Raw genomic sequence first — 13439 nt, 5'->3', positions numbered from 1 at the left:
GAGGGGTCATCAATCAATGGTATTTACTGGATGCTTACTATGTGCAGAGCATTATGCATAGTGCACTTGTGAGAGTACAATACAGTAGAGTTGGCAGACATGGGTCATGTCTGTTGTATTTTTCCAAGTGCTTAGTACAGTACTCTGCACACAGTAAACTCAAATACTGTTTGACTAATGGCTTAGATATGGGCAAGGGGACTATATTAAATGACTTCTTGGCATTGTTTCTCTATAATTATACATAAAAATTATCTTTAGGTGATCAACTCCAGGAGCTCCTTGATAAGGCAACTAAAAATCTTTACAAATGTAAAACATGTCAGCTTGATTACTAGTTTTCTATGCTTCCACTAAGTGCTTTTTCACTTACATAGTTCTTTATCTCTTCTAGATTTGTAAACTATTTAAATCCCACTATAGTGGGGGGGGGGGGGGGTTGAAAAGAGGAAATGTTGGCAAGGGATATCAGGGAAATGCAATTCTAATGACTTATTCCATTAGAAAAAAAATAATTTAAACTCTAGAGGATACTTTTTTCCTGCTCTGTGTTCCAAGGATCAGTTGGACATAATCAGATTCCTTCCGATTATTAATGAATGAGGCAATTTATTGTTTACTTCCAAATTGGGAGGGGCAGAAGAGTGTCCAGTTGATCCTTATGGATTGGTTTTGAATGTTTTTCCAAATCAGTTCCACATGTGAGCTGGAAAGGCAGTGTTAAAAGTAAAGAAAGATGTAAACTGTAACAGATTTTGAATATATAAATGCAGTAGGATTAAGGATTGTTTTAGTATAAAGAGAGCTGCTTATTAATAACTACAAAAATAATTTCTAGTTTGGATAGGGATCCGGGAGTTTTAATGGTGATTGGAATTAGGCACTTGGGGAAGAGTTTCTTTACTCACATTAAATGTGTGGATTAGAACTATACAAGGCATGACATGCAATGTAAATTTAAACAAAATAATTAAAGGAAAAACAAGGAACCTGTATAAGGGGAAATGCAAGAGATTGATGTTTGCTTTCTCTGGTTCAAGTTGCCATTAGCATCATAGTTTGGATGGAAAACTTTGTAAAAGTGGCTTCAGATATTTCTCAAAGGCAGGATTCTCCTGTTTGGAGAGAAAAATGTGTTCCAGTGATCACTGGGGCCAACAACAATGACTAATATTTCTATTCCGAATGACGCAAAGGATTACACAAAGTACTTATTTCTAATGTTTCATAAAGAATTCAGTCTGGGTGAACATATGGGGCTACATTTACAAAGGGCAGCTTCTCTTCTACATGTTACAAAATGTGAATGCAGGTGGCACTGCAGTGTCTAGCATGGCTCCTCATTTGCTTTTCAAGTTTAATATGGATAATAGGGATGTCTGCTTGAAGCCCTTTGAAAATCTGTCTTGTACAATAAATTTGTTCACTTCGATATTTTTTGATCACTGTCCTTCGTAGTTCGTGTCCGGCTTTAAATAGCTCAATCCAGATGCAATTATTTGGATCAGTCCAGCTAGAGATATTTCCCTTTGCCTAAATTTCCCCGATAATCGAGGAGAAAGTGGAGGCCTTGCTCTGACATCTGAATTATCTATATTGATTTTATACTGTGTGAGTTTATCTGAATAAACATTATTTGAAAAAAGCACTTGGCATTTAGACACAAAAGTCCTTCATAGAAAGCACTTTTTTCAAAAATATAAAACACTTTGTTGATCTGGAACTCTTTAAAAATAGGGTAGCCTCTCTACTAGAAAAACTTTGCTAATATAGATACAGTTCTTCATACAGATGCATTTGTATTTTTAGAAAGTAGATCTTCCTTTAGCCTCATATAGACAGTCCCAAAGGAGGTACAATGATGGTTCTGTGTGTGGAGGACAACCAAGTACCTCAGTGATGAACAGTTTTATAAGCAAAAAAGATGAACATCAGGAGTAAGTTCATAAGTCATCTATTGTTAAACTGTACTCTCCCAAGCACTTAGTACAGTGCTTTGCACACAGTAAGCCCTCAATAAATACGACAATGAATGAATGAATGAGGCTGTGGTTAAGCCAGGTATTAGATTTGGCAATCCATGACATAATCACCCCTTTAATATGAAAGGTTCCCTAATGTACTAGATTCAGGATGGGGTGCCCAGACCCTGGCTCCAGGAATGATGTCCCCCAAATTGCGTTAACAGCTGTTTTCATTTTTCCTTGCCCCATTCCTGTTCAGTAGGGAGGGGCATACCCCTCAACTTCACGGGGTCTCTCTCGTCAATGGTAAATAATCCAGTACTTAGAACAGTGCTTTGCACATAGTAAGCACTTAACAAATACCATCATTATTACTGACCTAATGGGGCTAGTTTATGTGATTCTATCATATTTTTTGAGTGTTTAGTGTGTGCAGAGCACTGTACTAAGTGCTTGGAAAGTCCAATTCAGCAATAAAGAGAATCCCTGCTCACACTGGACTTACAAGTATAGAAGGGGGGGGTCAGACAGAAATCAAAACAAGTAATCAGGCATCGATATAAATGAATAGAATTATAGATATGTACATTTATACAAAAGTGCTATGGGGCGGGGACAGGGGAGGTAGAGCAAAGGGAGTGAGTTGGGGTGACACGGAGGGGAGGGGAAGCAGAGGAAAAAGGGGGCTTAGTCTGGGAAGGCCTCTTGGATGAGGTGAGCCTTCAAAAGGGCTTTGAAGGGGTGGGGGTGGAGGAGTGTGATTGGCAGATTTGAGGAGGGAAGGCGTTCTAGGCCAGAGGTAGGATGTGGGCCAGGGGTCGATGGCGGGACAGGTGAGAACAGGGCACAGTGAGAAAGTTAGTACCAGAGGAGCGGAGTGTGTGGGCTGGGATGTGGAAGTAAGAAGGGGCAACGTGCAAGGGGCAAGGTTTCTTTGGATCTCACTTGCAAAACAGATAAAAATCAATTTATACCTAACTGAACGGATGCAGCATTAAATTGGGGCTTTTCTGAAGAAATGACCAAAAAGGACACCCTTCTTCACTCTCCACTTCTGCCCCCGCATACGTATGTGTTCTAACTTCAGATCATCACATTTTAAATTAAGCCAAAAGTGTGAACTGCTAGATTAATTCACAACCCAGTGCAGTGTTAGATTTAAAATCAGAGAGGTGTCAATGCAACGGCACCTTTGAAAAAAATTTCTAGACATAAGTAATGAATGTCTCACCAAGCAAACAATAAACATCTTAGAAACCATGAAAAGAAATATGCAGTCATCTAGTGCAAGTGAGCTTGTGAATACAGGAATGGTCTTGTTTTAAATAATCTGTATTTTGGAAGTCTGTCATTACATGTGTACCTATAAATTCTAGGTGCATGTTTAATTTGTTATTGAAATTCACGAATGAGGGAATTCAGATATATGGATACAACATAACTCACATCAACTGGTTCAGACTTCAGTAACTGAATTTGGAGGCTTTCCCCCAGCTCCAAGGTCTTCTTTCTACATAACGCGAATGCAGTTTTATGGAGGTATTAAATGACCTCATGTTTTTGTTTTTTCCAAACCAACAGCCATCATCACAATATATGATTCTTGCTACTATGTGTCTCTTCGTTGCATCAGTTGTACTTTCCCAAGCTCTTTGTACAGTACTCTGCACACAACAGACTGCACACTACTACTTAGACTGTGAGCCCCATGTGGGACAAGAACTGTGTCTGACCTGCTTAACGGATCTACGTCAGTGCTTAGAAGTGTTTTGTTAGTATAGTGTTTTGCCAGGCACTATACTAAGCACTTGGGTAGATACAAGGTTGGACACAGTCCCACACTTACTTGACACACAGTAAGCACTTAATGGATACCATAACACGCTCCCCTCCCCCCCAACCCCCCCCCCCCAAAAAAAAAACCCCAACAACCCAGGTGCTCTATAAATCTCACTGATTGGTTGGTTTTGTAGAAACTCTGGAACCTGCTACCTCTCTCCCACATCATTGGTGTGCTCTACCCAAGTCTTAAATTGAAAAGTCACTCATGTATTCTTCCCCCAATGCTTTGCTCACAGGCATTTAATAATACTAACAATCAATCAGTCGTATTTACTGACCACCTATTGTGTGCAGAGCACTGTACTAAGCACTTGGGAGAGTTCAAAACAACAGAGTTGGCAGACAGTTCCCTGCCCACAATGAGCTTACAGTCTAGAGGGGGAGACAGACATTAAAGTAAATGCCATGGGGTGAATATCAAGTGTTTAAAGGGTACAGATCCAAATTTGTGGGTGATGCACAAGGGAGAGGGAGTAAGAGTAATGAGGGCTTAGTCAAGGAAAGTCTCTTGGAGGAGATGGGATTTTAATAAGGCTTTGAAGGTGGGGAGAATGGTGGTCTGCTGTATGTGAAGGGAAGGGAGTTCCAGGCCAGAGGCAGAATGTGGGTAAGGGACTGGTGGCAAGATACAGGTACAATGAGTAGGTTGGTGTCGGAGGAGTGAAGCATGTGGGCTAGGTTGTAGTAAGAAATTGAGGTAAGATGGGGGAGCTGAGCTGATTGATTGTTTTAAAGTCGATTTTAAGGAATCTCTGCTTGATGTGGAGGTGGATGGGCAACCCAACCACTGGAGGTTCTTGAAGAGTTGAGAGATGTGGACTAAATTTTTTTTTTTTAGAAAAATGATCCAGGCAGCAGCGTGAAGTATGGATTGGAGTGGGGAGAGACAGGAGGCAGGAAGGTCAGCGAGAAGGCTGATGCGATAGTCAAAGTGGGATAGGATAAGTCCTTGGATCAGCATAGTAGCAGTTTGGATGGAGAGGAAAGGGCGAGTTCTAGAACCAACAGGATTTGATGACAGACTGAATGAGAGAGATGAGTCAAGGAAATGCAAAGGTTATAGGCTCGTGAGCCCAGAAGGATAGTGGTGTTGTCTTTAATAATGATAGGAGAGGCAAGGGGAAGGCAGAGTTTGGGTGAGAAAATTATTTTCAACATAATATAAAATAATAAAACTAGAAAACAGTCTTTTAGACTGTGAGCCCACTGTTGGGTAGGGACTGTCTCTATATGTTGCCAATTTGTACTTCCCAAGCGCTTAGTACAGTGCTCTGCACATAGTAAGCACTCAATAAATACGATTGATGATGATGATGAAAACATGTTCTTAGATCATTTGCAATGAGTCACAGTTATTACCTGGGTATTGGTTGGAGATTTTTGAGCCCACTGAAACAGACGCTCATAGACATTTCCATCATAACAGCCCAGGGCTGAATTTAAAGTCTCATCCAAAAAGTCAAACGCATCAGTCAGCAAAACTGCATCCTTCCTAAGAGAGAGGAGAAATTTCATTAATATTTTTCAAATTAATTATGGTAAAGGCAGACTTACAGTTAGTAGGAACCTAGACAAGGCAAACCACCCAAGATAATGGAGTTCAGTATTTCAGTGCTCTTCTAGCTTTCATATTTGTCATTCTAAAATTAAGTGGGGCCTGTTCCTCAAAAGAGTTCAGGCAAATCAATAGGATACAAATCATTCATTCATTCATTCATTCATATTCATTGATTGCTAAGGGTGTGCAGAGCACTGTATCCCTGCCCACAACAAGTTTACAGTCTAGAGGGATTAAAACCAATCTTTCTTGGTGTGTGATAAGGCATCTCAAAGAAAAACTTCACCACACAACTCACCTGTCTGTCCCCTTGCTTGTTCATAATGTCAACAATGAACTATTTCAGTATTTGTGTTTGTAAACTTATATGTTACTATGCTGATTAAGAGTACAAACTAAAAGGCAGGGATTGCTTTATACGGTACACGACACAGTGGGGGCTGCATAAGTCCTTCCTGAGGGTGAGGATAATTCTCAGATCTAATCACTGCCTTTAAGCATAAGTCTTAGGAGGTGCCTTTTTTTTCCCCAATGAAGTTAGGGAACATTTTTCCCCTACATATGTCCAGTAAGTGCCAAACACCCTTGGAGTATACATCCTAGTCAACTGTTGCAATACCAATGCCAAGTCATTTTATTTTCTTGGGTTTTATGTGGGAGTCCAAACTGAAGCGAATCACTGTCTTCAAAGACTAGCCAAGACACATAAATGCCAAGCATTAAATAAGGCTCAATTAAGCTTCATGGTCAACAGCAATGCAACTGTCACAGACATTCCTAAAATTACATTAGTCATATCCCATAAACACACCGTACATACTGTTAGCTATGGCATTTGTATTTAGTCCAGTTATTTCTGAATCAGACTATTTTTTTTCAGTAATCTTTTAATGTTGATGATGCTACCAGATAGGAAATACGGATAAGGACCAACTATCAGATGCTCCTCAAACAATGATGCCCAGCATATCATCATTTTAATACATCTGGTTATAGAGTCTTGTTAAAATTTTACATGAGGTTAACTAGTGTACAACACTGTTTACTGCACATGCAGCTAAGCTTTCCTCTAATGTAACCCAAAGGCCTGTGAGAATACGGAATTCTTTGTTGACCTTTAATTTGGCTCAGAGAGGGGCAATTTTCTGCCCTTTTCTGGTGGGATAAATATATGGCCTGATCAGATTAAGCAGTGTGATAAAGTGGTATAGTGGTTAATGACCATGCTAACATGTTCTGAAAGAGTATTATATGCAAGTCATCCAGATCTCAGTTTTAGAAATAGTCCCTTTGTTTTTAGGTGGAGAGAGCAGTATAGTTGTTAAAAAATAAAGGTATAGATTTTTGTAAATTCTCCATCATCATCTAGATTGTACTATGGGCAGCTGAATTGGCTCTACTTAAATCACTACTTTGGCTCAGCCAAGTTACTGAGGTTGCTTGCTCTCCTGATTTCACTCTAAGTAAAAATTGGTATTACTTCACAATTCAGGCAAGGAAGTTTATTTTTAAATTTTTTTTCATTTCTATGCAATTTGTGGGAAAATATGGATGGATGGAAAATATGCATGGTGGGTCGAATTATCCAGATAATTTACAGTCCTCTACTTGTCTTTTTCAAAGTAATGCAAACCTGTGTCCAATTTTTTCCTCTTAGGATACGGCCTTTGTGCCTGGGTTGGTGTGTTGTGTTATTGGGATTTGTCAAATAGGCGCTCACAAGCCCATCTGCCCTCACTGAGTTGCAGGTGAGACCTCGTTTTCCCACCTTGGGCAGCATGTCTGGGTAGACTCAAAGTACTACTACTACTACTACTATTAATAATAATAATCGAGAAGCAGCATGGCCTGGTGGAAAGAATACAGGCCTGGGAATCAGAGGACCTGGGTTCTAACCCTGGCTCTGTCAATTGCTAGCTGTGTGAGCTTGGGCAAGTCACCTTTATTTCTCTGAGTCTCAGTTACCTCATCTGTAAAATGGGGATTAAATTCTCCTCCCTCCAGTTTAGACTATGAGTCCCATGTAAGACGGGGTCTGTGTTCAACTGATTATCTTGTAACTACCCCAGAGTTTAGGACAGTGCTTGGCACTTTGTAAGTCCTGAACAAATACCATAAAGGTGGCATTAGTTAAGTGCTACATGCTAAGCACTTTATTATGCACTGGGGTAGGTACAATGGAATCAAATTGGACACAATCCCTCTCCTATATGGGCCTCACAGTCTAAGCAGGAGGGAGAACAGGTATTTAATTCCCATTTTATAAATGAGGAAACTGAGACTTGCCCAAGGGAACACAGCAAGCAAGTGGTGGAGTGGGGATTAGAACAAGGATTCATGTAAGTAGATCAAAGTAGGCTGAGGAACTCTTAATGATGGTGCTCGTTAAGTATTTACTATATGCCAATCATGTACTAAGTGCTGGAGTAGATACAAGACAATCACATTGGACACACCTCTGTCCCACATGGGGTTTACAGTCAGTGTAAAAAGAGGTACAGAACCCCCATTTTACAGATGAGGGAACTGAGGCACCAAGATGTGAAGTGATTTGCTCAAGGTCACACCCCAGACAAGTGGCAAGGCAAGGATTAGAACCAGGTCCTCTGACTTCCAGGCCTGTGCTCTTTCCACTAGGCAATACTGTTTCCCAACTTGGAAGAATACTTCTTTTGTGGAACCTGAAGTCACGTATAAATCAACTGCTCTTATATGATTGCCACTAACTTTATAATGGAATTTTAACTTCTGAATTAAAATAGAGCTTGGCTCTATCTTTGAGGAGCATTGGAAATGAGCCACCATGCAGTTTCTTATATTACATATTGCAGTTTCTCATACTATTTTCATTCAACCCACATAGTCAATCTATCACTAAGTTCTGTGACTTCAACCTTCACAATATTTTTTTTAATGGCATTTATTAAGCGCTTACTATGTGCAAAGCACTGTTCTAAGCGATGGGGAGTTTAAAGTGTGATCAGGTTGTTCCATGGGGGGCTCACAGTCTTAATCCTCATTCTACAGATGAGGTAACTGAGGCACAGAGAAGTTAAGTGATTTGCCCAAAGTCACACAGCTGACAAGTGGTGGAGCCGGGATCTGAACCGATGACCTCTGACTCCAAAGCCCGGGCTCTTTCCACCGAGCCATGCTGCTTCCAATATTGCTAAAATCTGTCCTTTCCTTTCCACCCAAACTGCTACCACATTAATCCAAGCACTTATCCTATCCTGCCTTGATTACTGTATCAGCCTCCTGTTGACTTTCCTGCCTCCTGTCTCTCTCCACTCCAGTCCATACTTCGCTCTGCTGACCAGATCACTTTTCTACAAAAATGTTCAGGCCATGTTTCCCCACTCCTCAAGAACCTCCAGTGGTTGCCCATCCACCTCCTCAAATAGAAACTCCTTACCATTGGCTTTAAAGTACTCAATCACCTTGCCCCCTCCTACCTTACCTTGCTACTCTCCTACTGCAACCCAGCCTGCACACTTTGCTCCTCTAATGCTAACCTTCTCGCTGTTCCTCCATCTTGTCTATCTCACCACCAACCTCTTGTCCACATCCTGCCTCTGGCCTGGAATTGCTCTCCCTCCTCATATCAGGCAATTACTCTCTCCTCCTTCAAAGCCTTATTGAAGATGCATTTCCTCCAAGAGGCCTTCCCTGACTGAGCCCTCATTTCCTCTTTTCCCATACCCTTCTGTTTTTCCCTGACTTGCTCCTTTTATTTATCACACACAGCACTTATGTACATAACTGTAATTTATTTATATTAATTTTGGTCTCCCCCTCCAGACTGTAAATTTGTTGTGGGCAGTGTCTGTTAAACTGTTATGTTGTACTCTCCCAAGCTCTTAATACAGCACCCTGCACACAGTAAGTGCTCAATAAGTACAAATGATTGATTGATTACCAATAACTCACCGGATTACAGGAAGCAGGCCTAGGTAAGTTTCTGTTACCATTTCTACTTGGTCCCCAGACATGAAGTTGTCATGCAGAAAGTCTCCAGTATTGGATAAAATACCATCGAGTGCATAGAGGTCACAGAGATTTTTCATCACTCTATAGAGTTCAGGATCATCTTTGAACATCACTAGACTGTCAGCAAAAGTTTTCACGATGAAATAGTGGCAATGAGCCTGAAAGAGACAACAGTACAGAGTCATTTTATTTATTTTTTTAAATTTAAGGATTCCCTCAACTTAAGAAGCCTCCAAAAAAACCCAAAACAACCAAACAACAAACCTTTCAATTTCCTGTTTATCTATTACACCTTCCTTAATGGGGTGGTGAGCATTTCACATTCCTTCAGGGGTAGACAGTTCTTACTGCACATCCAGTATGAGAGTTCACTTGTTTCTTAATTCAAAATAAGGAACAGTTTAAGCCGGATACTGAATCAAGCTAGTGAGAGCTCCAGGCTCCAGTACAGAAGCTTCTATGGATTTATTTCATCTGCCTTCTCTGTTGCTATTCACTCAGCACATCAAGTTGTTGCTATCATTCTGTTCCATTTGAACACTGAGCATTTTGAACAAATGGTCCCATTGAAATGAAAAAAATAAAATGTTCCATATCTTGTGAGGAACAGAAGCTGTTTGAGTAACAGGTAATTGACGGAGCTCCTCTCTACTGACTTTTTTAAAAATGGTATTTGTTAAGCGCTTACTAAATGCCAGGCACTATACTAAGCACTGGAGTAGATACAAACACAGTCCATGTCCCACAGTGGGGCTCACAGTTTTCATCCCCATTTTACAGATGAGGTAACTGAGGCACAGAGATTAAGTGACTTGCTCAAGATCGCACAGCAGACAAGTGGCGGAGCAGCATTAGAATTCAGGTCCTTCTAACTCTCAGGCCCAGGTTCTATCCATTAGGCCATACTACTTCTCTCTCTCTTTTTTTAAATGGTGCTTGTTAAAAGCTTACTATATGCCAGGCACTGTTTTAAGCACTGGGGCAGATACAAGGTAATCAGGTTGGACACAGTGCCTGTCCCACAGTCTTAATCCCCATTTTACAGATGAATTAACTGAGGCCCAGAGAAGTTAAGTGACTTGCCCAAGGTTACACAGCAGACAAGTGGCAGAGCCGGGACTAGAGCCCAGGTCCTTCTGACACCCAGGCCCATGCTCTTTCCACTAAGCCACGCAGGTTCTCTGATCTCTTGCTTGTCTCAGCAACGAACTTAATGTTCAAGTCTTGTGAAAGCCCAGGACATTTACATTCTCCACCCCATTGGTAATATTTGGTCACCCGCTACCAGTAAGCTAAATGAATGAGATCCCCAAATCTTTCTCCTCTAAACTGTAAGCTTGTTGTGGGTAGGGAACGTATCTACCAACTCTGTTAAACTGTACTCTTCCAAGGTTTAGTACAGTGTTGTGCCCACAGTAAGTGCTCAGTCAATACCACTGATTGATTTCCCCACAATTGTTGCCAGCTTGAACAGCGTTTTCTAACTCAGTGAACTTGCCATTGCTCTTCAAGTCCCATCTTTCTTTCCTGTCAAATAATTTAAATCAAGCATTTGGACTTTAGGTACCTAGGATCTACTTTTTGCTAGCCACATTATGTGTGATCTAGCAGTTGTGAATGTCATGGACTCCACTCAGCTCCCCTCAGGGGGCGCTTTCTTAACATGTCTGAAGCATCATAGGAGGACCATGGACAGACAGAGGAACAGTTTTCACTCCCTCTTTCTCCTCTCCTTATGCCTTAGGGTTTGTGAAAAGAGTCGAAGGAGGGAGACATTTGAAAGTGTTGCTGCACTTCCCTCTCATTCAGCTCACCTTTTGCCTTTGCTCAGGAGCTGTGATTCTCATAAACACTGGTAATGTCCCCACTCCTCCAAAACCTCCAGTGGCTGCCCATCCATTGCCACATCAAATAGAAACTCCTTAGCATCGCTTTAAGGCATTCAATTGGCTCTTCCCCTCTTACTTTACCTCGCTGCTCTCCTATTACAACCCAACCTGCATATTTCACTCATCTAATGCCACACTACCATCTCAACTCTCTCGACAACAACCCATGTCCTCCTTCTGGTCTGGAACTCCTTCCCCATTAATATCCAACAGACACTCGCCCTCCATCTTCAAAAGCCCATCTCTTCCAGGAAGCCTTCCCTGAGTAACCCCCCATTTCCCCACCCTCTTCATCCTCCCTTCTGTGTTGCCAATGCACTTGGTCTGTACCCCTTAAGCACTTTGATAATCACCCCACCCCAGAGCACTTATGTACATATTCTATATTCTGATGCTTCCTGTATCTGTAACTTATTTTAATGTCTATCTACCCCACTAGACTGTAAACTCCTTGTGGGCAGGGATCATGTCTACCAACTCCGCTGTACTGTTCTCTCCAAAGCACTTAGTACAGTGCTATACACACAGTAAGCATGCAAATATCATTGACTGCCAGATGGTCCCTATCAATCCCTCGCCTTCAAGCAATGATTTGACTGGTCCTGTTCTAAATTCTCCCTTTCCCTGCACAACATTTTAACTCTGAACTGTGCCCAATGCTTGGGGGTTTTGTTTGCATGTGAAGTATGGCATACACAAAAGCTACAACAGGAGCACAAGTGGCACTAAATATTACTCAAAAGTAACGAATGCGGGAAAAGTATGAGGGAGGAAAAGGGAATCAGGGCATCAAAGAATGACCAATCATGGGCTACACCTTGTTTCACTGTCAGTGGCGCTAAGATTCTGGAAGCAGTTTTTAAGCATTAGTGGCCAGGATTTAAACCAACAAAGAAAAATTCCTTAATAGTCTGATTGTTTCTAAGAAGTTTCTAGCAGTCCTCTTGGCCCCTTCCACTGCCCTGAGCCTCTGCTTATGAGTGAGATTTGTCATTCTCCATTTGACTTTATTAAAAACAACAAAAAAATCCTTGTATTCAGCCTTACCAAAAAGTGCTCCAAATTTCCCAACCCTCGAAAACTTTTTACTGCCAGAGACCCTCAGCTGAACCAAAGCAGTTACTTTCACTATTTGCCTAACATGAATCGCCTTGGTTCAGCACTTGTGCAATTATTTCCAAGGCTGCTTCTGCACAGAGTCAGCTCTTGAAAGGCCTGGGAAGAGTCTGGTATCAGGTGGAAGCCTACAGGACTAGTGATCATTTTACGATTAATTTGCTCAAGATGCTTTAATAAATTCAGTATTATAGTTACTGTGTATATGGGCTGGAAGGGGAAGCTGTTTAGAGATTCAGGCCTGAACTGAACTTTGGACAACCAAGCACAGAGCTACTCATTTTGAGTTAGAAATAGAATATTTCAGGAGATCTATAAGTTGGAAAGGGACACAGATTTAAATCCTCAAAGAGAAATGATGTGGATTTGTCACTAGGTGGCAGTCTTTGTTTAGACTGACAATCCCCTGCCAAGATACCTATTCTCCCTCCTACTTAGACTGTGATCCCCTCGTGGGACAGGGACTGTGTCCAACCTGATTATCTTGTATCTACCCAGCGCTTAGAACAGTGCTTGACACAGAATAAACCCTCAGCAAATACCATAATAATCTAGGATGCAGACTCACTGAAACACCTGGTCTGCTATCTCAGTGGACGGTCAATTAGTTGAGAAGGAAAATGACATTACACTATATAAAAAAAATATGGTGCTTAAGCACTTGCTATGTGCCAAGCACTGTTCTAAGCCCTGGGGTAGATACAAGGTAATCAGGTTGGACACTCCCTGTCCCACATGGGGTTCGCACTCTTAATCCCCATTTTACAGATGAGGTAACTGAGGCAGAGAGAAGTGAAGTGACTTACCCAAGGCCACATAGCAGACACGTGGTAGAGCTGGGATTAGAACCTAGGTCCTTCTGACTCCTAGGCTAATGCTCTATCCACTATGCTACGCTGCTTCTCAGTCCAGGACCTCTGTAGCTGCAGGAAGTGGAGAGTACTGGGGAATGGGAGCAATGGGGAATGCTTGCCCGAGAGTGGCAGGCCCAGGAAAACTGCCCTTTGCCTTCCTTGGACCCTCTGACTCTCTGTCTTGGGAGTCGCGGAATTGATCTGCTATGAGTCATGGCTGTTTTCC

At 41.6% G+C, this 13439-nt stretch overlaps 1 protein-coding gene across 4 annotated transcripts in view; it reads right to left on the bottom strand.

Moving 5' to 3' along the window:
• The window catches only part of ACOX2 (acyl-CoA oxidase 2), a 61985-nt gene that overhangs the window by 11239 nt on the left and 37307 nt on the right, over nucleotides 1–13439 (bottom strand). For 3 of the 4 annotated variants that reach the window (XM_038772956.1, XM_038772954.1, XM_038772955.1), the window contains 2 exons: nucleotides 9295–9512; nucleotides 5166–5298 (listed from right to left, as the gene is read on the bottom strand). In XM_038772956.1, coding sequence (XP_038628884.1) covers nucleotides 5166–5298; nucleotides 9295–9512 — 351 coding nt within the window. Of the gene's footprint in view, nucleotides 1–596; nucleotides 1116–5165; nucleotides 5299–9294; nucleotides 9513–13439 lie in introns of those variants that run through there. The other variant, XM_038772957.1, reaches the window with a different exon arrangement.

Source organism: Tachyglossus aculeatus, chromosome X1 (genome assembly GCF_015852505.1).
Source record: "Tachyglossus aculeatus isolate mTacAcu1 chromosome X1, mTacAcu1.pri, whole genome shotgun sequence".
Classification (NCBI taxonomy): Eukaryota; Metazoa; Chordata; class Mammalia; order Monotremata; family Tachyglossidae; genus Tachyglossus; species Tachyglossus aculeatus.
The sequence above is the reverse complement of the archived record's forward strand: the minus strand, read 5'-3'. Positions and strand labels throughout refer to the sequence as shown.